The sequence below is a fragment of the Betta splendens genome, chromosome 8 (assembly GCF_900634795.4).
Source record: "Betta splendens chromosome 8, fBetSpl5.4, whole genome shotgun sequence".
Taxonomy (NCBI): domain Eukaryota; kingdom Metazoa; phylum Chordata; class Actinopteri; order Anabantiformes; family Osphronemidae; genus Betta; species Betta splendens.
In genome coordinates, this window is record NC_040888.2 from 1,305,217 (window position 1) to 1,328,461 (window position 23,245).

General features: G+C 46.9%; 6 protein-coding genes across 8 annotated transcripts; 3 read left to right on the top strand and 3 right to left on the bottom strand.

Moving 5' to 3' along the window:
• The first annotated feature begins 422 nt into the window (after positions 1 to 422).
• On the top strand, positions 423 to 2,479 carry fmc1 (formation of mitochondrial complex V assembly factor 1 homolog). The gene is made up of 2 exons (XM_029158823.3): positions 423 to 614; positions 1,915 to 2,479. The coding sequence occupies exons 1-2, from the start codon at positions 486 to 488 to the stop codon at positions 2,116 to 2,118; spliced, it is 333 nt and encodes a 110-aa protein (XP_029014656.1). The 5' UTR covers positions 423 to 485; the 3' UTR covers positions 2,119 to 2,479.
• An 820-nt stretch (positions 2,480 to 3,299) lies between these two features.
• On the top strand, positions 3,300 to 7,852 carry LOC114860305 (heme-binding protein 1-like). Its single transcript, XM_029158799.3, has 5 exons — positions 3,300 to 3,456; positions 3,550 to 3,749; positions 6,326 to 6,464; positions 6,641 to 6,821; positions 7,004 to 7,852. The coding sequence occupies exons 2-5, from the start codon at positions 3,672 to 3,674 to the stop codon at positions 7,176 to 7,178; spliced, it is 573 nt and encodes a 190-aa protein (XP_029014632.1). The 5' UTR covers positions 3,300 to 3,456; positions 3,550 to 3,671; the 3' UTR covers positions 7,179 to 7,852.
• A 202-nt stretch (positions 7,853 to 8,054) lies between these two features.
• On the bottom strand, positions 8,055 to 12,168 carry wbp2nl (WBP2 N-terminal like). The gene is made up of 8 exons (XM_029158766.3): positions 12,018 to 12,168; positions 11,152 to 11,260; positions 10,892 to 11,030; positions 10,655 to 10,747; positions 10,345 to 10,533; positions 9,644 to 9,757; positions 9,043 to 9,119; positions 8,055 to 8,945 (listed from the first exon to the last, which is right to left on the bottom strand). The coding sequence occupies exons 1-8, from the start codon at positions 12,074 to 12,076 to the stop codon at positions 8,889 to 8,891; spliced, it is 837 nt and encodes a 278-aa protein (XP_029014599.1). The 5' UTR covers positions 12,077 to 12,168; the 3' UTR covers positions 8,055 to 8,888.
• Positions 12,169 to 13,317: 1,149 nt separating this feature from the next.
• LOC114860210 (zona pellucida sperm-binding protein 4-like) lies at positions 13,318 to 15,899 on the top strand. Its single transcript, XM_029158632.3, has 12 exons — positions 13,318 to 13,536; positions 13,612 to 13,733; positions 13,840 to 13,957; positions 14,122 to 14,256; positions 14,363 to 14,535; positions 14,601 to 14,674; positions 14,740 to 14,840; positions 14,911 to 15,094; positions 15,155 to 15,299; positions 15,372 to 15,441; positions 15,517 to 15,648; positions 15,718 to 15,899. Exons 1-12 carry the CDS (start codon positions 13,350 to 13,352, stop codon positions 15,852 to 15,854), a joined length of 1,578 nt encoding a protein of 525 aa, XP_029014465.1. The 5' UTR covers positions 13,318 to 13,349; the 3' UTR covers positions 15,855 to 15,899.
• A 46-nt stretch (positions 15,900 to 15,945) lies between these two features.
• Positions 15,946 to 18,446, bottom strand: rrp7a (ribosomal RNA processing 7 homolog A). The gene is made up of 7 exons (XM_029158760.3): positions 18,313 to 18,446; positions 18,051 to 18,190; positions 17,840 to 17,965; positions 17,552 to 17,675; positions 17,372 to 17,469; positions 17,085 to 17,292; positions 15,946 to 16,218 (listed from the first exon to the last, which is right to left on the bottom strand). Exons 1-7 carry the CDS (start codon positions 18,374 to 18,376, stop codon positions 16,133 to 16,135), a joined length of 846 nt encoding a protein of 281 aa, XP_029014593.1. The 5' UTR covers positions 18,377 to 18,446; the 3' UTR covers positions 15,946 to 16,132.
• A 306-nt stretch (positions 18,447 to 18,752) lies between these two features.
• On the bottom strand, positions 18,753 to 23,154 carry poldip3 (polymerase (DNA-directed), delta interacting protein 3). Of its 3 annotated transcripts, none has more exons than XM_029158656.1 (10): positions 23,000 to 23,154; positions 22,379 to 22,479; positions 21,721 to 22,142; positions 21,567 to 21,608; positions 21,407 to 21,484; positions 20,850 to 21,059; positions 20,326 to 20,403; positions 20,110 to 20,239; positions 19,892 to 19,958; positions 18,753 to 19,774 (listed from the first exon to the last, which is right to left on the bottom strand). In XM_029158656.1, exons 1-10 carry the CDS (start codon positions 23,065 to 23,067, stop codon positions 19,555 to 19,557), a joined length of 1,416 nt encoding a protein of 471 aa, XP_029014489.1. In that variant the 5' UTR covers positions 23,068 to 23,154; the 3' UTR covers positions 18,753 to 19,554. The 3 variants fall into 3 exon arrangements, with proteins under 3 accessions (XP_029014489.1, XP_029014488.1, XP_055366778.1); XM_029158655.1 differs by having other exon boundaries at positions 21,567 to 21,611; XM_055510803.1 differs by having other exon boundaries at positions 19,634 to 19,774; positions 19,888 to 19,958; positions 21,567 to 21,611.
• Positions 23,155 to 23,245: the final 91 nt, after the last annotated feature.

Consider the following 23,245-nt stretch of genomic DNA (forward strand, 5'->3'; position numbering starts at 1 on the left):
TTAGAGCTCTCTGCTTCTCTGTAGAGTTGCATTAGTACACTTTGACATTATGCCAATTCTGTTTTTAAAAATCCACTTTGTGACTTTTTAGAACGCTGAAGCTTCATATCGTGTCTCAGCAGAAGTAGCTTGTACGTGTCCAGTGTGTATGAAGAGTTGCCACAGCAGATCACAAACACTGTGAAGCCTTTTCAAAGTACAGGCGACAGAAACACAAAATGAATCCTCAAGAAAACGGCGGTATGTGTAATATAGTGTCTGTTTATCACGCACTGCTCGTGTTTATTCGCTAAAAGGTGATGTGATACTTAGGATTTCTCCAGTCATCAATATGATTTGAATGAAACATACTCACAGCCGCAGCACGTGTCGCACCGTTGTGACACGTCGCCACCTTGTGTTCGATCCCTTGTTTGTGATCGACTGTGCGGTGCTGGATTGAGTAGCCTGGCTCCAAACGCCGCTCAATCAAGCGCCGATCAGAGATGGCAGCGTTACCGTCGCCGTTGAGCATCTGTCGGGGAATACTGAAGGAGCTCCGAGCCATTCACGGAGCGAGCTACAGACGGTGTCTTGCCTACAACTATGTCATGGACCAGTTTCGGAAAAATAAGGCAAGTTACTACCAACTGCGTCTCAACTGAGTAAGCTAGCTACCAATGCAACCTGCATGGTTAGGGTTAGCTATCTTAACATTATAAATACACAAAACACTATTTGCTTTGTAAATATTTTTATGATTTAGCCGTTCGTAAAAACAGGACAGAGCTTATTTTCAGGCTGACACTGAACTGCGTTTTGCCCAAGTTCAAACAGTTTGTTAGCAACAAGGTGACTGTGGGTTAGAAGGACATTAGCGGCAGCTATTGATAAACAGTAGCTCAGTGTACCCACACAGCTAATGCGCTCTTATCCTCCAACTACTGGTAATTATTAGGTTAATATTATTTAATTTAACATTGTTTAAGAAGTCATTTTATCATTGTGATGCAACGTGTGATGACTGACAGGTGTATGATGAACGTCATCCTGTCAGTTAGTAAAAACACATTGAGTCATGATTCAGACATGATTTGTATTTTTATTAAAGCAGTTGCTTTTAAATGTGTTTAATTTGTCAGTATTTAAACGCAAACAGAATATTTATTCGTTGGGACATTTCATAGCATAAATCCTCAAAGTGAACCTCCATCTTTAATATCATCACTCAAACTACAGAGGGCGTAGTCTTAGTCAGAACTGACCTAATGTCTGTAGACCTAGAAAACAGAGTGTTTTCACTGTAAATGATCACATCGTGTCAATTTATCATGGCACACAGATAGAAATGTGGTAATTTGTTTCGGACTTTATTATCGGCTGGGAATGCGTATATCAGAGAGGACACAGTATAGTGAAGCACTCGATCGGGACCAAGACAGTGTATGTGGTCAAGAAATACATTTAATATACACACACACTGAATGAGGTCCATTTGAAGATCAGATGTTTTTTTATGGGGTGAATCTTTTCTAACGGTCCTGTTTCCTTGAGAATCTGATGGTGTGTTTTAGCCAGTACACAGCTGCCTGTTGAACTGCAGGGTTAAGCATATAGGCTTAAAGCTTGTATTATTAATGCTTGGGAGAACATGGCTCACCGGCGGGGTTACATGCATGTGCAGTCACCGAAGCGAAACGGCTAGAAGGAATTTGTGTTTGTCAGTGTGTATTTATCTGAGCTCTGAAAAGCTGAGTGCTTCACAATGTACATGTGACTATGGAGACTGGACCAAAGCTTTATGGCCCATGTAGCTAATAGAAAATACTGGCTCTGACCGAGGCGCAAGTTGAAGTTGGAGTCATTTTTACAATGTATTAACAAAGCAAACAATTACCTAAACAGTTGAATAATTTCTTCTATTCACACTTGCAGGTAACAGGAGCAAGGTACTGCCGTGCTCAGCAGGACGCCCACCACGCCTCGTACTCATACCTGTGTTTACTGCAATCGACCCGGAACCACCAGGTCCTTCACAGCCTCTATCACGGCAAAGGGGAGCGCTGCCCAGAAGAAGTGGCCGGTCTGGTGGGCCTGCGACTGCCCACGCAGCCTGGAGGCAAAGGATGGGAGAAGTGAGCGCACGAGAGGAAGCAACATGGGAAAGAGCGCGGTGTAGAAGCTGTTTTTGTCTGAGGCCTCGTGACGGCAGCTCTGAATGGATCACTATTTGACTGGAGTTTGGTAAACAGGACATTCTGTGTTGAGAGGGACGAGTCTTCATAAGAATGTATGTAATGACCTGACTGTGTAAAATAAAGACTCGCTGTCGCCCACAGGCTGTTCAATCATTCAAACAAACTGTAATTACAGTTTTGTCAAGTCTGTTTGTCAAGTTTGTCTCAATTTTAATTTTTACTCTTGGACATGATTTGGAACAGATTGTTAAATGTGTATAGATGCAATAACATGTAAATCCAAATAAAAATATTGAATACAATCATTAAGTGAGTTTTACAGTTGAATCATGCAGCAACATTAACACCTAACGTTCAGTATCTCAGTCAGATAACAGATTCAGGTCCCAGTCGTTCATTCTCAGGTTTGCTGAGGTTTCAGACATCCCGCAGCTGAGGTGCGGTCACCGCTGCAACATTATGTAATAAGAGCACAAGTGTCAAACCCCATCACAGTCCACGTCAAACTAACGTCACAAGATGAGCAGATCTTAGGATGAAGGCGCTCATCAACACATGAGGATGTAGCGTCCTGTGGTCCAGCTCCTCCTCTTCAGCACCTCGGCCTCTCTGGCTCCCTGTTCCTGACTTCTCTTACTCTCCAGTGGTGACTAACGTTGCCTTCAGTGTGAATTTAAATAGACTAACCCTAAAGCGAAGCAACCCACAGCAGTGACACGGGGAGCAAGACGCGCTGCCACGCGCTGCCACGCGCTGCCCCGAACCAACGCACAGCCGACGCAGCCGGACCCGATGCGTACTGACAAACCAACAGCTTGTGTCAAACTTTGTAGTGCGCGCAAAGCGGGATGCAAATGCGTTTCTCGGCACCCAGCTGTTTTCTGTGTCCCAGATCCGACAAGCACGACGCGGGGCGCGCGAGAGAAACCCTAACGAAAGCTGAGTGGCACCGAGCGTCACGGCGGAAGGCGACTCCCTCCAGACCCACAGGCGGCTCGTCCAGGCGGCGGGGTGTGTGTGCGCCCCCCCCCCCCCCCCCCCCCCCCCCACCTTCTGTCAACGTGAACGGCCATGGCGAGAAGGTGTGACTATAAGTGAGCGTTAAACTGGTAAGAAGAGCAGCCAGGACGCAACGGAGGAGGAGGAGGAGGAGGAGGAAGGCGGGCACACTCCACCCACCCGAGTGGAGCCTCATTTCATCCCTTGGTTCCTCGGAGGGCGACGAGTGAGCATCTCTTCCCGAAGTCTCCGAAAGGACGCGGGTGACGCGTCCGCTGAGGTGCGTACCGTCCGGAGCGAGGCGCGCGCGGCTCTGCGTCCTGGAGCGTCTGCTCACATGTAAGATGCTTCTTGTTGGTTACTATTTTCCCAGGAATTAGACGACCCCATAAGGACGCGCAGAGCCGAGAGCTCGCGCCTGGTCACAACAAGGGCGACACTGAGCAAAAGTAGCCGACGGAGCGGAGCGACGCGAGCGGACGCGTCCGAAGCGACATGTTTGGAATGATCAAGAACTCGCTCTTCGGAAACACCGAAGAGACGGAATACAAACTGCTGAGCAGCGAGACGAAGGTAGGACACCTGTCACGCGCCTCTCATCCAACTTACACCGTTACAGCGGCGATTACGCGCAAAACCCCGATCTGCTGTTGAAGCGCGACTCCACTGTTTGTGCGCAGGTTGTGTTTTCACATAAAGAATCACTTCGTTCGTGTTTCGTGGCCGTTTTGTTCTGACTTCTGTTCTCAACCGCTGGAGCCTTGATTGACAGGCCGGCGCTAATTGCTTGTGACCTATAAGGCTGCTGCTGAGCCGCAGTGGGGCAGAGGAGGAAACCTGCCAGAGGTCCTTCCTCCGCCAGCCAGCGGTAAAGACGTGTAACACACGCGCGCGCGCGCACGCACACACACACACACACACACACCGAGCAGAGAGAGAGAGACGCACACGGAGAAGAGAGAGACACACGCACGCACGCACACACACACACACACACACACCGAGCAGAGAGAGAGAGACGCACACGGAGAAGAGAGAGACACACGCACGCACGCACACACACACGGAGAAGAGACATGCATGCACACACGCACACACATTCACACACACACACACACACACACTCTGCTACCACCTGTAGTGCATGAAGACGGATTCTGCATGGTCGTTTTATTAGGTACACCTGTACAATGAACTGACAAAAAAGGAGCTCTGCCATGATCTCTGCTTGTTTGGCCGCACACGCACACACACACACACACACACACACCGAGCAGAGAGAGAGAGACACACGGAGAAGAGAGACACACGCACGCACACACACACACACACACGGAGAAGAGAGAGAGACACACACGGAGAAGAGAGAGAGACATGCATGCACACACGCACACACGCACACACACACACACACACACACACACACACACACACACACACACACACGGAGAAGAGAGAGAGACATGCATGCACACACGCACACACGCACACACACACGGAGAAGAGAGAGAGACATGCATGCACACACGCACACACGCACACACGCACACACACACACACACACACACACACACACACACACACACACACACGGAGAAGAGAGAGAGACATGCATGCACACACGCACACGCGCACACACACACACACACACACACACACACACACACACACACGCTCCTTCTCTGCTGACTGAACTCGGACTGGTTGCTGAATGAAGCCGTTCATACATATTTCCAGGTTCTTCCAGGGCCGCGCTGACCTACTGGCTCCACTGTAAATGTGCACGGAGCCGTGAAATGTCACGCTTGGCCTGGGCTTTGAAGGTGGAGACAAAGGATTTCTGACCACACAGGAAGGGACTCAAATGAGATCAGATCACTTCCAGCTCTATTGACTGAAGCCCAAGCAGCGGAATGAACTGGAGCCATGGAAGATCAGCTGCGACGGCAGCGCCGCGTGCTGCGTCACCGCCGGAGCCAGACAGGACGTTCATCAAATCTCTGGACTTGACTGCTGTTTTAACAGCGGGTATTGAATTCGGCGCTCGTCACCCGATCTGTGGAACGGCCCCTGACTCCCAGCACACGACACCCAACACGCTTAATTAAAAGTGACACACAATACAGAGGAGCTGGCTGACGCAACAACAGCAACTGGATTATTGCGAAGATGAATCCAGCAGATGGAACATGGTGGTTCCTTCTGAGCTCCGCTCAGGCACTGGCTCATTATCGGCACCGGTGGCAGCAGCACAGCGCACACAAGCACACGACCGGCAGACGTATTAATTGCACAAGTCGGCTCTGCTTTCTTGGCCTGCTTGTTAATGGTGGTCCCAGTGACAGGCCACACAGAGCACAGGCCTGTAATTACCGAGCAGGAGCCCGGACACCTGTCACATGATAACGTAATAATAGCACCCTGCGTGTGCGAGGACTCGCGGGTGCATCAGAAGTGCTTAAAACACAAGACTTCAACAGATACGTCTAGATTTGGAGCAGGAATGAGAGTGGAAACGAAGCCTTCAGCTGGTGTCACGCAGCACCTGTTAATTCTGCAGCTTCTGAGTCAAACAAAGCGCAACTCTCCTGTTATTACAGCGTTTGTTATCGCTGTGTGGTCGAACCGGTGTCGTGCGGGGGTTTGTGTCATGCACTGGTTTTTGAGCCCATAAACCACACACAAGCATAAACTCCCAGTCTGATCCTGTAGGTTGACGACTGTGACGCTGTTTGGACCTCGCTCCTCCGTCTCCACTGACCAGATTCCTTCAACATACATTAAAGTTATTGCTCAGTGGCGCAGCTGAGTGAGCCATTGCCCGCTCTTAATCATACTTAATGCATGTGTGTTTGCGTGTGCTCGGTTATGTAAGAGCCCATTATTCCCTGAAAGCTGACTGAACCCTGCAAATTAAATTAAATCAGTGTAAACACGTCTCCTCCGCATCTCTGCGCTGCCCCTGAGTCGGAGCCTTTCATCCCGGGGAGCAGATCGTCAGCATCAGTGTGTCAGAGGTGAATCATATCTGAGCTCAACCTCTCTCCTGCTCTTATCCCGGGGATCCGGATCCGGATCCGGATCCGGATCCGGGTGGGGATCGTCCGCGTGCAGCAGAGCGTGCGCCTTCATCTGCGTTTCTCCCCCAGGACGGCGTGAGCTTCGAGGTGCGGCGCTACGATGCTGCCAAGTTTGCGGTGGTCTCCTCCGAGGGACGGAACTTCGACCAGGTGACGGGGGAGCTGATGAGGAAGCTGCTCATGTACATCGGAGGCAGCAACGAGCAAGGTGACGCGTTTCCTCTTGTGGTGAACACAACCAACAGTAACTTGGGTGGTTTATGGATTTGATGAAAGCAGTGGCGCTTTGTCACCATTGGCTGGTTATGGACTGAGAGCAGCGGTCTCACTGCGAATACTCCCACATACGCACATCCTGAGCTTAAAGCCACTTTGTCTTCTCAGGTGAATCCATGGGCACCGCAGCTCCCATCATCATCACAGTGTTCCCGCGGAACGACGGCGTGCTGTCCCGCCGTTTGATGGTTGCCATCAAAATCCCCTCGGTCTACCAGCAGTGTCCTCCCAACCCCTCGGACGCCACCATCCAGATCGAGGAGAGGCCCGGCATGACCGTCTACGCTCTGTAGGTTCCTCCTCTCAGCCGTGGGTGTCTGAGGGTGCTACGTTCGCTGACAGGCAGCTCCTTCAGCGCTGTTAAACTAACTCCGGTCCAGAAGCCCCTCAGAGACCTGTCTGACTGTGTCTGAGCCCACAGAACCCTGGTTAACCTGCACTGGCTGTGTCTCTCGCCTCTTTCGTCTGCAGGCAGTTCGGAGGCTTTGCGGGGGAGAGCGAGTTCCGGGCGGAGGCCCTGCGTCTGACGCGCACCCTGGGCGAGACGGCCCCCTTCCAGCGCAAGCAGTACTTCTGCTGCAGCTACGACCCGCTGAGGCCTTACGGACGCCGCAACGAGGTGTGGTTCCTCCAGGAGGAGCCGTAGGAACCGCCGGCCGCGCTCTTCCCGACCTCAGCTACACTTCCATCACACACAGACACACAGTCCTGGAGCTCTGACGTTGGAGCAGTAGGAGCAACGAGGAGCTGCTTAGACCTTTGAACACAGACGGAGGATTTCCATGCTGCTGCACCATCTGAGCTTCTGTTTGTTGAAGTTAGATTTCAGTGTCGGTGCTGCAGCATTTTCTCAATTCATTATCACATTTTCTATATTTAAACTTGTAGCTCAGAAACAAAAACACATGACAAAAGTGAATAAAACAAGTGACAGTTTAGTTTTGCAGCTGCTGACGCAGGTTTACAGGTGGAGGCAGAGGTCACTTCAACAGACAGTCCAGACATGTTTGTCCTGAGAACACGCACATTAGAAAAAATAACCTTAGAGACGTGGAAATAAAAGCACATCCTGACTAAGGAACAAGACTGAACCAGGATTTGAGCCATAAAGTAGAACTAGCAGTCATGAATCAATGGGCTGTGAGCAGAACACGCTCACTGCTGTTGAGGTACAAATATGTGACTATAAACTACATTGGTCCTGAAAACATTTGTGTTTTAGTGCATGATGTGATTTAATGTCGTCAGACTCCAGTAGATGTTGTATCATGTGGCTGTGCAGTGAATGTAACGGAATAAATGTCCTTCAGTTGCAGCGTGGATCATTTGATGCCTCGTTTTGTTACAGTGGCTCCTACACAACCAGCGCAGCCAAAGCTGACGAACAACAATGTTACACAGACACAACTAAAGCACAGTAGAAACAGACTTAACACTGATTAATTCATTTAAGACTTTCTTATTTAACAGAGATAAATGTGATAAGATTTTACCGTCAATAAATAGATGACATATGAACAAGTAATTTAATACCTGATACATTTATTAGTTTTTAACTGACAGACAAAATTCAGCAACAGGATTTAGAACTGAAGAGAGATTTGACATTTGGTCAAACAAACAAAACCAGAAGCAGGAATACCTCTCCACTAAAGCCATGCGCTGACGCTGCTGCCTTCACCGGTTGGATGCATGTTAGCACCACAGCTGGATCCAGCAAGACCACATGCACAACGCCACCACATTAGTGTAAGAGTGGAGGAGAGCTGTGGTCTCTGGGTTTGGATACGTGAACACAACAGAAGCTAGAAAAACACCAGTAAGTCTAGAAATATTGCACACATACAAGGTTTTATGTAAGAACTATATGACACTAATGTCTGCACACAACGCCGCTTCAGTTATTATGGGGAAAGACAGATACAGAACTAAGCACTACTCAGGAAACCGTATTTGCAATAATACAGGTAGTGGCAGAATAAATGTTGCTATCTTTAATGACTAAAGGAACTGCAACCACAAAATCACTACAAAAGGTTTTGGTAATAAATCTCCATCTTAAAAAATACATTCCCCGCTCTGCCTCCTCCCATCGTTTCTCAACTTGGACCGTTCATCTGCCCTTCGCTACCTGCTAGAGACCCTATAATGAAATAAACGCTGATTAGTCACTTTGAAGGAACTTAGGTAAGAGGTGTGATTGTTTTAGAAGCTATTCCAGGGCTCAAAGACCATAAATTCAGCTTCGAGCCATGTGTTAGTCTCGTCTGTTCTTCTGTATAAGAGTATCCTTTAACTTCACTCTTTGCTTTAGACTATATTTGAGATACAGAAGAGAATTGTTGGTGACTCAGCCTCAGTTGGTTTTCTTGTCAGGTGAGTCTGGATTAGGTGCATATGGAGGAGGCTGCTCCTGAGTGGGAACAAAGAGAAAGACAGCGCATCAAAGGAAGCTCACATGTCACTTCAACACAACTTCAGCTGAGGGGGAGACAGGCAGAGCAGCTCACCATGGGCATGTAGACATTGTGTGGGTTGCTGGGATTGTAATAGGCGCTGCCTGCCGCTTCAGCTGCCTTCGAGTTACCTGTGCAGAAAATGAGACGTGACAAAGACAGAGATATAAAGAGCGACAGTGATGGCTGAGGAGCATATTTAGGAACAGATGCTACAGCTCTGAACACTGTACGGAGAAATGATGCAAGGAGCGCAGTGTTAGTCAAGTGAAGCACGACAACTGACAGCTCTAGGAATCCTCAAGATAAAATCTACTGGCACACCCCGAGGAGGCAGCGACGCTAATGTCCTACTCAAAACAGAGACATGTCGAACTGACATGTCTGCGCAGTGTAACAGGCTGACCCCCTGTGTGGGGTGACCGCATCCACCAAATCCACAAGGTGCCAGAATGAGAGAAGAACAAGGGATAGGATGGGGAGACAGTTTATCCTTTGTGATGTTGACGTGTAGCAGATGAGACATCAGCACCCCCACTTTTTTTGGTAGCTCGTTTTAAAAAGTGAGTCAGTCTGAGGCAGACGGATTAGATCTGACGGGTGCAGTGACACAGGCGTCGAGAGAGGAAATACAAAGAGAGAGAGAGAAACAGACCTGGAGGCGGTGGTGGTGCTGCTGCCCAGTTCTGAGGGGGTGGAGTCCAATTTTGGGGTGGCCCAGGGTACGGTGGCGGTGGGGCCATGTAGTCAAAACCAGATGGGTACATTCCTGAAACACAGGAGACGTAAGAAAGACGCAGTAGCAAGGTCAAAGGAGGTCACAGTCTGTCAGCAGCTAGTTCTGCAGCAAACACGCAAAAAATAACGAGGGAGAGAAAACACAGCGTTATTTATGCCTCCAGGGTTTCTACGTATGTGGAATGAGGACATTTGGCAAAAAGTTATTTGTACAAAAATAAATATCAGCTGCGTGCACATGTAGGAAAACATCATCTGGAGGCAAAAATTTGAGCATCTGTAGTGAGCAGAGGAGAACTGCATCAAGCCTCATTGATCCAAACCCTTACTCAAATTATTTCTACATTTTGATCAGAACCCAAAGCAAAACAAAGGCTGAGTTGTGGTGCCAACATTCCAGAGCACAGGTAGGAGAAGGTAGAAAGCTACACACCCTGAGCCTGAGCAAGGACTTCAATTTAAAATGCAAACTTGTGATGAAACTGAAGTTGTCGTAATTTAATTCATCACTTATCACATACATAAAAATGTAACTGAACCGAACAAAGAACTTCAGGTTTCACAAGAGCGTAGAAGGTGGAATAAAAAGTGAGCATTTTAAATGAGGCAGCTCTGTACCAGCAGCTGCTGTTGGATATGGGTAGCCCATGTTGCCTGCAGCAGGGGGAGGGCCCTGGTAGAAGCCATTCTGCTGGGGTGCTGCTGGGTATGGATAAGAAGGGGGAGCAGGTCCGTAGCCATTCATCATTCCAGGTGAAGGATATCCGTAGGAGGCAGCACCATTCTGGGCAGGAGCAGCACGAGACGCTGGGGCACAAAAAAAGGAAATGATTTATAAAAACACAGATTTTCATATTTTTCATCTACACAAAAAATGTGTCTCTCATTGTATCCAAGCGAGTACGACTGAGAAACTTATCAGGCAAACCATTTGTTGCAAGTTTGAAGAGATGCTGCCCCAGCTCTATGGCACCTCCACTCGGGAATGACATCTTGAAATGGGCCTGGCCCTCCCAGCCACCTGGTGAGAGAGCAATACCATCAGGGGGAACAAACACTGGCACTTCATTTGAAAAAGGAGAACCCAGGTTTCAAGGCATTATACAATCTGAGAGTATCAACATTGTTTTCTTCACACTAAGAAAAAAAAAACAGGGCCGCCTACCACCAGGTTCAGCTGACACTGTCCCTTTAATGTAGTTGGCTGCAAAGACTGGTTGCTCAATGCTGCAGCCCTTCATTAGATAATATGGAAACATAGCTGAACCCAGGCAATCCTTGGTATTACTGGACACGAACACCAGCTACTCCAGGGAAGAAGGACAAACAGAGATTAGGTGTTATTCATACAAGATCTGGAATTCACTAAACACTGCACTCCCAGTCAGGGAGACAGTAGCTACGATGTTGGGTTAGTTTCTGTACCCTGTAGGGTGTGAGGTAAACGGTGCCCTTTTTGGTCCCTCTGAGCAGGTCCGTCTTGCAGGTGACATCACTAAAGGACAGCTCCACATTCTTACAATCCCTTAAAATACTGGGGGGAAGGTGCAGCAGGTGTAAATAAGGTCAACCGCTGAAACATCACTATGAGCAGTAGTTGTTGAGAATAGTATGGGACATTCAAGCATTCATCAAGTCTTTCATAGTGTTAATTGTACACAGTCGTGTATTATGTGATTTTACATTAAGAATGAACACTTACATCTGCATCAATCAGAAAACCTTAGGTGAGCAAAACCAAACTGTAGCAGTAACCAACTAAAAGTGACATAAAATGACATATGACAGCTAAAGTAACAGGATTTCATGACGCCGTCATCTCAGCAGAGCGTCGTGTTACACAACATGTGAAAGTTGTCTAAAACTCCAGTGTTTTTCAACATGTGGCTGATCCACGTTACACAAGCTGGTGTAGCGACATTACGTTTTTACCGAGCTCTCAACAGCCAGGCAGGTCACCGCTGCTTCCTGTTGTGACAGCGGAATAACGGTGGCCACAGAACCTTACGGAACCTGCGTAAACCCCCGCTAACAAACGAAGCTACGGTGGTAACTGCTGATACCGACCGGACTCAAACAGTAAAACAACATACGACGACGCCTCCGGCAGAAGACTGGAAAGTTTGTTAGCCGCGTTCTAATGTTTTGAAGGCCGGCTAACGTTAGCTGCTAGCATACAGCTAGCTTCGCTGACTACGCAATGTAAAGTTCCAGGTAAACATACCAATAATGTTAAAGACAGGTCCCTGGTTAATGATACTGAACACACACTTGAAACATAAAATACATACGTTTCACCGTTGTTGATCAAAACTCCGCCGTTTTGGGAATGATTCCGATTCAGAGCCATGTTTAGGAGCTTCTGCTGCTGCCTCTGATCACTTCTGACCAGAAAGCCCTGGAAACGTCATCGCCTCTCGTGACTCAGCGCGTGACGACACCGGAAGGCACAAGCAACGGTTACTATGACGACAACGAATCCCAGGGGGATTGTAAAATAAACTAACGGCCTTTCAATAAATTATAAAAGAGATAAAACAGATTAGTTTGATTCCTATTTATTCAGACCTCTGTGTTAGCAGATTTTAAGGTCTTCAGCTTTATTCATCTACTTTGACAAATGAACTCTGTTTGGAAGTTAGTAAAACAGCTTATGAAATACACCAACACAAATTAATTTAACTCCAGATTTGCTGCCAGGTTTACCAATAATAAAAGCAGGCACAGTGCAGCAATGAACAATTCCACATTCAGTATTAATATCATTCAAATTAAATTAAAATCGTTCAGTCAGTATGAGATGTAATTACTGCTCTGCTGTTCCTTATGGGGTCTTTAATGTGCCCAGCCATGCATTTAACATTAGCAATTAAATTCCACTCAGTGTAATGATACAGTACGTATTCTATGTATTCCCAACAAAGGTCATTTTAAAGAACTTTGCAATTTAGACTGACACAAAAATCCATAATTCTATAGAGGACATTTATATATATTACGGAGGAGACATGTCCTTCTGAAAGTGATGCATCTGAGCTGAGAGCTGAGCACACGTTGGGACACTGAGTCACACACAGATTGGATTATTTAAACACTGACCTTTTTAACTTACTTCCAGCTTGTTCTGGCCTAAATTCAACGTCAGTTGAACAGGTGGATGCCGCTGAGCAAAGATGTGACGTTGCTTCAGCAGCACACAACTGTTTTACTGATTTATTGCCCTTGAAAACAGCAAAACCTGCTGCAACTAGAAGGATCGTGTATAAAAGTAACTTAACCTAAACGTTGGCAGGAAGGTTTTCACCTTGTGTAAAGCTAAAGTTGCTGTGACAGAATTAACGCGACATACTGACGTCATAATTATGGAAGCAGCCCTTAATCAATCATTGGTTGATATGTTAATTTTCACTTTAACGGAGATTTACCTTTTCTCACCTTCATCCAGGAAAACAGAAACACGTGTAGCGATCCTTCCACCTGACGACCAGCTTCAAACCAATCAACGCTAATTAGCAGGTGTCGCGTGCCTATTTCAGCGGCGCCGGAGGGAGCGTTCATTATTCCTGCAGCCAGTGGCTCGGACTACAGCTGCCGACTTCAAGAAGACGACGACGACGACGACGATGACGCATACGCGAGTTAACCCGTGGCGCCGCCTTTTCATTTTTACCTTCATGGCTCAGCTTTGTTCGTGTGTGTTAAACGTCCAGGAGGCGAAGCCGCAGCTCGCGCTTCCCAGAGTCACGTGCTCTGCTCGAAGGATGAAGGCCGTGTTCAACGCGCTGGTGCAAAGTAACGTTCATGTCAGAGGTAAGAGCTTAACCCAAACATAAGGCAGTGGTTAGAACTGGACCTCTGACGTCATGACCCGTGCGTTGTCTTCAGACCGGTCCGGAGCTGCAGTCCCTGTGTCACAGTCCGAGTCCTGTGGCGTCAGACTGGGCTCAGAGAAGGACCAGAGCCTCTCGTTCTTTAGCAAGTACGACAGCTGCTATGCTCAGACCAAGGTACGAGCTCAGGCCTCAGGGTGGACCAGCACATGGGCCGGGTTCTGCTGGTCACACATGGTTCTGGGTCTGGTCCGGTATTTAATGTCTCTGACTTCCCACTCAGGGAAGCGAAGTGGTCGTTCCTCTGCAGGTGCAGCTGAAGGGAGAAGACAAGTGGTTGAGGGTCAACATCAGCTGTCCTCTGATACAGAGACACCACGAGAGGACTCTGGTTCCAACACGTGAGTGTTCTTTTACTGTGTGGCTGAAGCAAAACCTGAAGAAAAGGTGAAAACCTCAGTCAAACCAGTGTGTGTCTCAACTCTGGTTGGAAACGATCCGAAGCTAAACCTGTGACACTGTAAAAGTGCATTTTTACCAGAAGACTGATGGGACTGTTCTCCAGCGTCAGCTGCAGGTTGTGACGCAGACAGAGACCTACGAGTCGCCTGTGGCCCCCAGAGCGTCCCCAGTGACGCCTGCTCCAAACTGGGCTGCTGCTACGATTCTGGGGACTCCAGCTGCTACTACAGGCTCAACGGTAGGAGGTGTTGGTCCTGTGGGGGCTTGGGTCCAGTCTGTGGGGTCAGGATGGGGGGGGGGGGGGGGGGGTCGGGTCCTGTTGACGCTTCTGACTCCTCCCGCAGACTGCTCTCTGGACGGACACTTCGTGTTCTCAGTGACACCCACGGACGCGGAGGCACCGTTTGACCCCAGCAGCCTCGTCATCCGGGCTCAGCCGCAGTGTTTCCCTGTGGTCACGACCTCTGACACGGCTGTGTTCAAGGTCGGCGTCACCGACTGCGGCGCCAAGAAGGAGGTAACGCAGCTTTTGCCTGACTGTTGTTGACTGGCTTCATGCGTGAGCGCTTCTCTGTGCTGCAGGTACGCGGCGGCGTGGTGGTGTATGAGGTGGAGGTGGTGGAGCAGCAGACGCCGCGGCAGCGCCCCCCGTTCAGGTAGGTGTTGAGCTCCATGCACGGCCCAGCGCTGGGGGCTCTCGCTTAGACGACCTGCTCCTCAGTCTCAGGGTCCAGTGTGAGTACGAGGCGGCTGCAGACGTGACCAAGCCACCAGCTGTAGCGGCGCTGGGATCCATCAATGTGCAGATGAAAATAGCCACAGGTACTGAATGGCGACGTGACGTGGACCTGTGACGTCTGCACGTGTTGAGTGAGCGCCTCTGTTCCTACAGACGCCTCCTTCACGTCGTTCCTCCCGGAGGAGCAGCTTCCGCTGACGCTCCCCCTGCGCGAGGCCGCGTACGTGGAGGTGTCCATCGCTCAGCCGTCGCCCGACCCAACGCTCTCCCTGCGCGTCCGCGACTGCTTCGCCTACCCGGCCTCTCGCCACTCCGTGTGGACGCTTCTCTACGACGGGTACGTAGGCGGCGGTCTCACCTTGGCCTCTGCTGCTGTGACGCTGCCGTTCTCCTGCAGATGCCCCAACCCGCTGGACAACATGAGGAGCTCTGTGCCCGTGGACGCCCGAGGAAAGGCCACGTCCCACTCACAAGTCAGGAGGTTTGACGTCAAGACCTTCGCCTTCTTGGACCCTGACACAGGTCGTCCAAGTGTGGAGGAGGTGAGGCATCACTCTGCACTTGTGCATTAGTTCCCGCGCTCCAGCCCTGACGAGCTGTAACGTCCCACTTAGATCTACTTCTACTGCTGGGTGGAAATCTGCACTGCTGATGTGGACTGTGCACAAAGTTGTTCCATCGTTTGTAAGTTTTACCTTCTACATCCTGTGGTGTTTGACGTTAAGCAGCTACTCATTAAGCCGTGCTTGTCGCTCTCAGCCTCAGAGAGTGAGAGACAAAGAAGAGACGCTACATCGACGTATGACCAGGTCCAGTTGGTGTCGCTGGGGCCCGTCCTGCTGGAGCAGAACTCCACCCAACCAGACGACCTTCCTTGTGTGACCCATCAGAGTGCGTGAGCTGAGCTCAGGTCTGGTTTCTGTCTGGCCACACGTAAACGTTCCTCCTTGTCGTCCTCAGAGTTCCAGCGGGCCGTGTACCTTCTCTCAGGCGTCGGCGCCGTCCTGCTGCTTGTTGTGCTCTTCACCGTGTGGCCGTGTATCAAGAAGTGCCAGAAGCCGAAAACGGTGCAAGTTGACAGTGAACAATGTGAATAAACTGTTTCTCCTACTGTGATGTGCATTAAAAACACTTTTGTACTACTTCTGTGTAAAGTAAAATACTTGACCACAAAATTCAAAGATGTCATAAGTTGTGGAAAAGAAGCTTTATTAATCCCCAAAAAGAAATTCAGGAATGACTGGTTCTGTAAACCTACAGAGTTTTGACAAAGGTCCAATGTCCATAGACTCTTGAGGTGCCAGGAAAAATGAAAACTAATGTGAATGGTTAGAGATGAGGGAAAACCTGATGTAGAAACCAAACCTCCTGTTACTCAGTAAGGTTTGAACTTCCTCTGTGCCCTCAGCAGAGTGATCCTCTGCTTATCGTCTTCAAACTTCTTCCGCAGTTCAGCAATGTCTGGGGGGGAGAACGGTTTGGTTAAACAAAGCAGAGGCACAAATATTTTAGCCTCTAGCCCTGGTGAGAAGCCGATTAAAAACTTGAGGCATGTGTCAGACAAGCTCCAGCTCAATTAAACTGGGGCTGGGGATCAGAGCAGATCTAACACTGACTCTGGCAATAAGCAGCATTTTAAACCAGTAAGGCAGAAGATAAGCTTCCATACATCTTTAAAAATATGGTGGAGCCAAGATTAGAGCATGAGTTGGTAAATAAGTTCAGCCTGACTTATTTCAGTAACTGGTTGGAATAGGAAACGGTATGACAGATCAGCATCTGTCTTACTCAGACAAGTTTATTGTACTTTACGTAACACAGATTTCTATATTCAGAATTGGAATCAGAAAAGCTTTATTTCCAGGTCCTGTAAAGGCACTTTACACAGCAAGGAATTTGATTTTGTGTTGGCAGGTGGTGCATCTCAGCATAAAAAGAAGATATGGTAACTTGAATAGTGCAATTAAGGATGAATTAAAATGAAGTTATGAACAGACTGTACAGTGGAGTGATTACAGTAGCAAGTCTTTCATATCTGCCTGCAGAGCAGTGGTCTGAGCTGAGGAGGGGAAGTGTTTTAGGATAGGATGAACTTTATTAATCCCACAGTGGGGAAGCTCTCAATTGGCAGCTGCGTTTTATGTGAATCAGGGATCAACATCACGATGTAGAGATTAAAAAGCTCCTTGAAATACTTCTGTCCTCCGATCTGAGGTTCCGTTCCAACCAGGACAAAGGAATCGATACTTTAAAACGAATACCCAAGATCCCAGGGTTCGTTAAAGACTCTGCTGAGTAAGTAACTCTTTCAAGTATGGCAAACTTACGCTCTCTCTGTGTTTTTCTGTGCTGCCAGGTGTAGAAGTTCAGGAGCTCCTTCCGCTTCTTCTTCTTTATCTCCTTCTGTAGAGTCCTCTGGTTGGCTGCCTCGCTGTAGGGACGAGCCTTGGCGCCCTTGTTTCCTCTGCTCACTTTTACCCAGCCCTCCTCATCCTCCTGCTGCTGCTCAGCTTCTTTCCTCTGCTGCTCAGCTTCCTGTAACAAAAAGGGGCTGAAGTCACATGGACCTGGACACGTGTGGGTGCTCTGGGAAAAGAAAGCTGTAACATCTCACCATCTCTTTCCTCTTGTCGTAATCTTCCATAAAGGAGTCGACGACTTGTTGTATCTTGTCTGTGCTGATAAAGGAGTTTCTGTACTGTTGAATCCATTCTACCAGAAGAACAAAACACCAGTAAAACTAAGTTTGATCAAAGGACTGATTTGCAGTGATTAATCAGAAAACCTCACTCACTCTGTACTCCTGTTTTCACTGGATGCTGCTCTGTGCTGACCACCAGTGGAACATCATGCGGGTGTGATTTAGCAGCTTTTATACTGGTGGCGTTTTTGAACACAATGTAGCCAACGTTGAAACCCTGAAGATGTAGAGGTTTGTTATGAGAGACAATACATTATTAATTCATTACAGAACACTTAATGTGACATAAATGCAGGGACCCTCTGAAAACAAAGTCCCGAGTAAGACTTAAGTTTGTCTGTCTTGTCAAACTAAGACCAACATCTACAAACACAAACAAACCTGTTTCTCTGCTGGTTTGAACATCGGAGACACTGTGGGTTCGGTTTGCTGGGAAGAACCGGGCTGGTCGCATAGCTCCACATAGTGAACGGTACCAAACTGCGAGAACAGCTCAGTTACAACAGCCTGGAGGAGCAGCACAGCAGCAGTTAGCGCATCTCCGCCAAGGGACAGTCACGTAAGAACCTTAGTCTCGGCCACAGTAACGCACCTTTGAACAGTAAGGAGGGATGTTGAGGACAAACAGAGTCCGGTCCAGTGGCCTGCTGCTTTTATCTGCCCGAACTCTGTGCTCCTTTACATACAGCTTATGCTGTGAAACACTGTCGGAGCTAAACTGTAAGGACAGTTCTGCGGAGAGACGTGAACAGATACAGCACACGGTAAAGTTACTGTGGTGAAGTACAGACATGCAGCTACACGAACAGGTTCTGTCCGCTTAACAACATTTAGCCAGTAATATCCAAAAATACCTGTAAATCCTCCAGGAATAACACAGGACTCGCTACGGACATGTTTCTTCTTGGAGGGCGCCATCTTGATGACCTTTCAACCCGGAAGTGCAACTTAAACATAACCGATATTAGAAACTTAAAAGCCTATTCAAATGAATAGTTTGAAATATATTTTGTTATTCTAACCAAAGCCTAAATTAATTAGCGCCCTTAGGTTTAGAGTTAGATTATATTAGAGTGAACGGAAGTGGACCATTCAGAACCAGCTCCACAATGATCAGCTTTTAGGGTGACATGATAATTTTATATTACCTTTGCTTGTTTTAGTGTTTAAATGAAAGTGAAACTAAAAAATAATTTAGTCCAGTAATAATATGAGGTTTTTGGAACCTTAACTATTCATGACACTGACATTTATAAGTCATATCAAGTTGCAGAGGAAAAATGACTCTCAGACGTCTAAGAAAGCTAAATATTTAATGGCAACATTTCACAGACAGATCTGAACTTTCTAGTGTCTTCTTGACTGACATATCATGGTTGCAACGGTCCTAACATACAGTGATCATAATGTATACTAGAAAAAGTTGAGTTTCCAAACTAGACAGCCAAAAAAAAAGCCATGAATAGAGATGATGCCATGAGAAGGGTAAAACCAATCAAACATACAGCAACTGGTTACCTTTATTCTGTTACAGTTTCCATTTAATCACACGTTATTCTGTTTTTGTTACTTTAGCCAGGAAGAGTTGTCTCAGTTGTGCTGAGGTTTTCTGCCGTCTTGTCCTAATGAGAATGTACTGCATTTTATATTTGCCTATATATCAATTTATTTTCCCTGACACACAAGTGGGTGTAGAGAGCTCAAAGATAATGTTTTTCAGCAATGACAACACTAATCTTTTTAGTAAGGGGGATTATATATAAAAATAACATCCAAAGAGGCTGGCATTGAATCAACAGAAAAAACAAAAGGAAAAAACTACCCCCTAAAATCATTGTCCCCAGCCACATTGCATTAAAATAACAGCTCAGATAACACTTCTTTCCAATGGTCCACCAGAAACATCTGGATATCACAAAACCACCAACAGGACGTTGTGTATTCGCCAATTTTTAGAGTAGTCATGTATATCAAATGTGTAAAAATCAGTTTCATATGGAGGCTGCCTGCTGTCGGTGTGAAACCCACAATCTGTATGTGAAAAATGAGAATGCAGCAATGTGTTTATGGACAGATGGTATATTCACAGACAGGAGCTATATCTTGATGCGAAAAGCAGTGGCCTGTGAGCTGGGGGGCTCGGTGGTGGAGGTGGAGGACTGCGCAGTGGACTTAAACAGAGCTTTTAAGATGGTCTGAGGGTCCACTTCAGGCGTGGGCTGAGAGGAGGATCGTTGACCAGTGGGACGGGACAAGGAGGGAGGCAAGCCGTCCTTCTTCGTACTGCTGCCTGCGCCTGGAGTATCACTGAGCCTCCTGTATGGGGGAGAATGTGGTCATGGCAACAAAAAGAAATAAAAACACCCTCTAACAGTTTATCAATGCTACTAATATAGTTTAAAAAAATAGACTAAAGGTAAACAACTCACTTACAATAAAATGGGCTGATCTGAAGTGATGACATTTCCCTGAATATGAAGGTTACACTTCATAGGTTGACCTGAAAGAAGAAAAAAAAAAAAAAAAAAAACAGATGAGGAAAAACCAAACACACAAAATGTCCACAGCTCTGGTTCTTGCGATATGTTCAGATACATGTTGGTTCGGACATATCCTTTCCTACAAGCTGCAGAGAAACTAGTGGCACTCACCGTCCAGGCAACGGTTGTTGTACTTCCTGTATGCACTCACAGCGTCCTCCTTTCGAACAAACACCACTTCGGCCACACCCACCTTCACTAGCCGGGCTCGCTTCAGAGCACCGCACACACAGAACAGTTCCTGTGGAGACCCAGATGATACCAGAGCACTTAGCATGTCATTGACTATCCATTGTTAAGGTAGCTGAAGTTCAGATGTTTACTTACCACTATGTCTTCCTCAGTGACCCGGGGATGCAGGTTGTTCACCGTTATTTTGGTCCCCTCCAAAGGACTGAATGCAGGCTTAAAAAAAAACAAGTAAACAACAAATGAGGATTCATTAAACTGCAGAGAGAAACTGTTCTGTGCTCCACCTAGCGCGTCCGTGTTGGCCCATGTCTGTCCTGGAACTACTCTCGGTCTTCCCTGGTTAATGATTTTAAGTCAGTCTCTCCCAAATGTAAATGTTGTGTTTGGGTGTTGCCCCTGGTGTGTTGTTCTATTCTGTCTAACCAAGATAAACTGCATGTTTTTCTGTACCAGATGCCAGGTTCCCCCTTAGGACAAAAAGCTCTTTAACTGACTGGTTATCTGAGAGATCAATCAGCTTTACCACTATCAATGTTTTTGAAATGTTACTGATTTGTTGTATCCAGTGTCACGGTAAAAATATACCATTGTAAAGTGGTACACAACTACAGACGAAAGGATGAGGAGTGCCGATGTGTCTAAAAGCAGGAGAGCTTTACCTGGGGTGGAGTAGGGGCTGTTGTGCTGGGTTCTGCTGCGCTTTGCTGGAGGGTCCTGGAGACTGGCTGTAAGGCCGCTGTAGAGGATCGGGCAGGATTGGGTCGAGTGGGAGCCACAGGGACGGGAGGACGTGGAGCTGTATAAGCATCATTTTTAACCACCTTGGTGATTGGGGCTGTCATGGACAATGTGGAACCTACGGTACCAGGCTGCATGAAACAGACAGGAAGGAAGGAGTCGTTTCACTGAATCAACTCCCATCATGTATATAAATTTACTATGTTTTTTTTTATTTTAGAGACCAATTTTTAACGCAGATCCAGAAAATTTGTTCTCTTAATGGGTTACAATCATGGGCAAGGACACTGCTTAAAGCATAGCACAGTTTAAAACAGTCTTCTTTGAAAGGAAGAATGACAGATGATGAAAAAGACTAGACTAATAAAATGCAGTGAAAGAACTAGCATTGATATATTTAATAAAAAAGCAAAAACAAACAACAACTCAGAGCTGTGCATCTGTGACATCAGGTCAACTATTAGGGACCGCCTCTTACCCGTGAGTGTAGCATATTGTTTGCAGTAGTGATCTTTATTTGTTTAGCGGCGGTGGCATCAAGTTCATTTGAGGCCGGCTGTGAAAAAAAAAAAAAAAAAATCAATTCAGCACCAGAACATGTTTATTTTTTGTTTAATTGTGGGAAGTCTGATAATTACCTGTGAAGCTGGACGAATACCACCTGACATTCCCACTGGACGCTGCTGTAAAAGGATTATCATCTTTAATAATAATAATCACCAGCTTTTACAATTCAACACAAAGGATGTTTTTATGACCTTCCACAAACACAGTAAGTAGTTTGAACCTCACCTGGATGGTCTTGGTTATTTTCAGAGGTGGCGCAGCTGCTGTCTGCGCTCCTCCAATGCTCCTCTTCAGGCTCAGCCGGTCACGAGCGTCCATCATTCTCTTATTAACACTCAGCTGAGGCACTGTGCTGCCCCTCATACTCAATCCTTGTACAGCACTGGCAAACTGCCTTGTGTTTACACCAACAAGTTTGTTGTTTGTGTGTATCTGTATCTGTGGCACAAGTGTGTGGCTTGGTAGTTGGTGTGTCACTGCTGTCTTTGGTGTGGTCTGAACAGACACATTGAGTGGATTCTGCCCCTGTTTCCGTGAGTTGATCGTCTGACGAGCATCCTGTACACCTCCTGCACCTCCCCTGCCACGGATTTTGAAGCGTGCGTCTTTCTGACCCAGCTTTTCTCTCGCATCTTTCACCTGAAACCCTGTGGTGGGCAAATAATAAATGTACTAATTTTAGTTTTAAATTCATCTAATGATACAGGTCACAGGTTCCCTGTATAGGGGATTTCAAGCCCAGTCCTTGACTATAACCGTCCTACTTGTTTTCCAACTATATGAGATGAGATGAGATGTATGAGCAGAGATTGTGACAAAACAAGCCGGGTAATGGTACTTAAGGGCTGGACTTGAAAACCACAGGTAATAATGCTGCTTTTACCAGTTCCACCTCCAAGTCGCTGTCTGACATCATTCACCCCAATCTTCTGCCGGGCATCGAAACTCTTGCCCACTCCTCCTGCACCCCGTCCAAACATGGGCCTGAGAGAAAGACAAAACCGAACTTTTATCAATTCCTCACACTGAAAAGGCGTACTAAGATAAGAAACATAGTACAGAAATAAATAAACACCGAAGTCAAATACAACAAAATTTAATTTGAGTACAATACGTAAGTAAAGGCAATTAGTTTCTACTCATTGATTCTGTATCACTGTGAGCAGTAGAAACCCAACTACTAGCTTACTAGCTTGCTAGCCATAGCAAGAAAGGCTTTTATCATTAACCAAGCGGTCGCATGTTTTACATTTACAATACTACGTGTGTCTAGTTTAACTAAAGCATTATTTGTTGAATAATTAGTTTTTGTTCCTACATTTAACTTTACACGGTCACGAAGGCCATTTGCGCCTACGATGTCCTGCTAGCTGTAATGGGCTAACGTGAGCTAACGTAATCATCTACCCTGCTCTTATTTAACGTTTTTGTTACAGAAAGACTAGTGCAGGTTTCCACATCTTTATTACAATAATATCGATCTAAGTAGATATCTTTTCATTACCGTTTAGCTGAAGCCTTGAGGTTAATACGGCGCTGTCGTATCACTTCATCCAGAGAGACGTCTGCCATTTTCTCACACAACCTCACTGCGCATGTGGGATTGAGAAGAGATTTAGCTATGACTACGGAAGACGGGTGGGACCAAAACGCAAACGGCTCCTATGTATTCAACAACTGTACATTTTTTTTATTTGTATAAAAACTGAAGTAGATGTAGTTCATTATCAAAACGTATTATAGTAACAAC

Bases quoted from the DNA above. Each gene is read 5' to 3' on its own strand.
- fmc1 (XM_029158823.3), top strand. From the start codon at position 486: ATGGCAGCGTTACCGTCGCCGTTGAGCATCTGTCGGGGAATACTGAAG. The intron at 615-1,914 runs GCAAGTTACTAC...TCACACTTGCAG, and splicing joins ACCAGTTTCGGAAAAATAAG to GTAACAGGAGCAAGGTACTG.
- LOC114860305 (XM_029158799.3), top strand. From the start codon at position 3,672: ATGTTTGGAATGATCAAGAACTCGCTCTTCGGAAACACCGAAGAGACG. The intron at 3,750-6,325 runs GTAGGACACCTG...TTTCTCCCCCAG, and splicing joins TGCTGAGCAGCGAGACGAAG to GACGGCGTGAGCTTCGAGGT. The intron at 6,822-7,003 runs GTAGGTTCCTCC...TTTCGTCTGCAG, and splicing joins GGCATGACCGTCTACGCTCT to GCAGTTCGGAGGCTTTGCGG.
- wbp2nl (XM_029158766.3), bottom strand. From the start codon at position 12,076: ATGGCTCTGAATCGGAATCATTCCCAAAACGGCGGAGTTTTGATCAAC. The intron at 11,261-12,017 runs GTATGTATTTTA...CCTTCCCCCCAG, and splicing joins TTGATCAACAACGGTGAAAC to TATTTTAAGGGATTGTAAGA. The intron at 8,946-9,042 runs GTGAGCTGCTCT...GTTCCCACTCAG, and splicing joins ACAATGTCTACATGCCCATG to GAGCAGCCTCCTCCATATGC.
- LOC114860210 (XM_029158632.3), top strand. From the start codon at position 13,350: ATGACGCATACGCGAGTTAACCCGTGGCGCCGCCTTTTCATTTTTACC. The intron at 13,537-13,611 runs GTAAGAGCTTAA...CGTTGTCTTCAG, and splicing joins AAGTAACGTTCATGTCAGAG to ACCGGTCCGGAGCTGCAGTC. The intron at 15,649-15,717 runs GTGCGTGAGCTG...TGTCGTCCTCAG, and splicing joins TCCTTGTGTGACCCATCAGA to AGTTCCAGCGGGCCGTGTAC.
- rrp7a (XM_029158760.3), bottom strand. From the start codon at position 18,376: ATGGCGCCCTCCAAGAAGAAACATGTCCGTAGCGAGTCCTGTGTTATT. The intron at 18,191-18,312 runs GTATTTTTGGAT...GTCTCTCCGCAG, and splicing joins TATTCCTGGAGGATTTACAG to AACTGTCCTTACAGTTTAGC. The intron at 17,966-18,050 runs GTGCGTTACTGT...CTGCTCCTCCAG, and splicing joins TCCCTCCTTACTGTTCAAAG to GCTGTTGTAACTGAGCTGTT.
- poldip3 (XM_029158655.1), bottom strand. From the start codon at position 23,067: ATGGCAGACGTCTCTCTGGATGAAGTGATACGACAGCGCCGTATTAAC. The intron at 21,060-21,406 runs GTAAGAGGCGGT...TGTTTCATGCAG, and splicing joins ACAATATGCTACACTCACGG to CCTGGTACCGTAGGTTCCAC. The intron at 19,775-19,891 runs GTAAGTGAGTTG...TCCCCCATACAG, and splicing joins TCAGATCAGCCCATTTTATT to GAGGCTCAGTGATACTCCAG.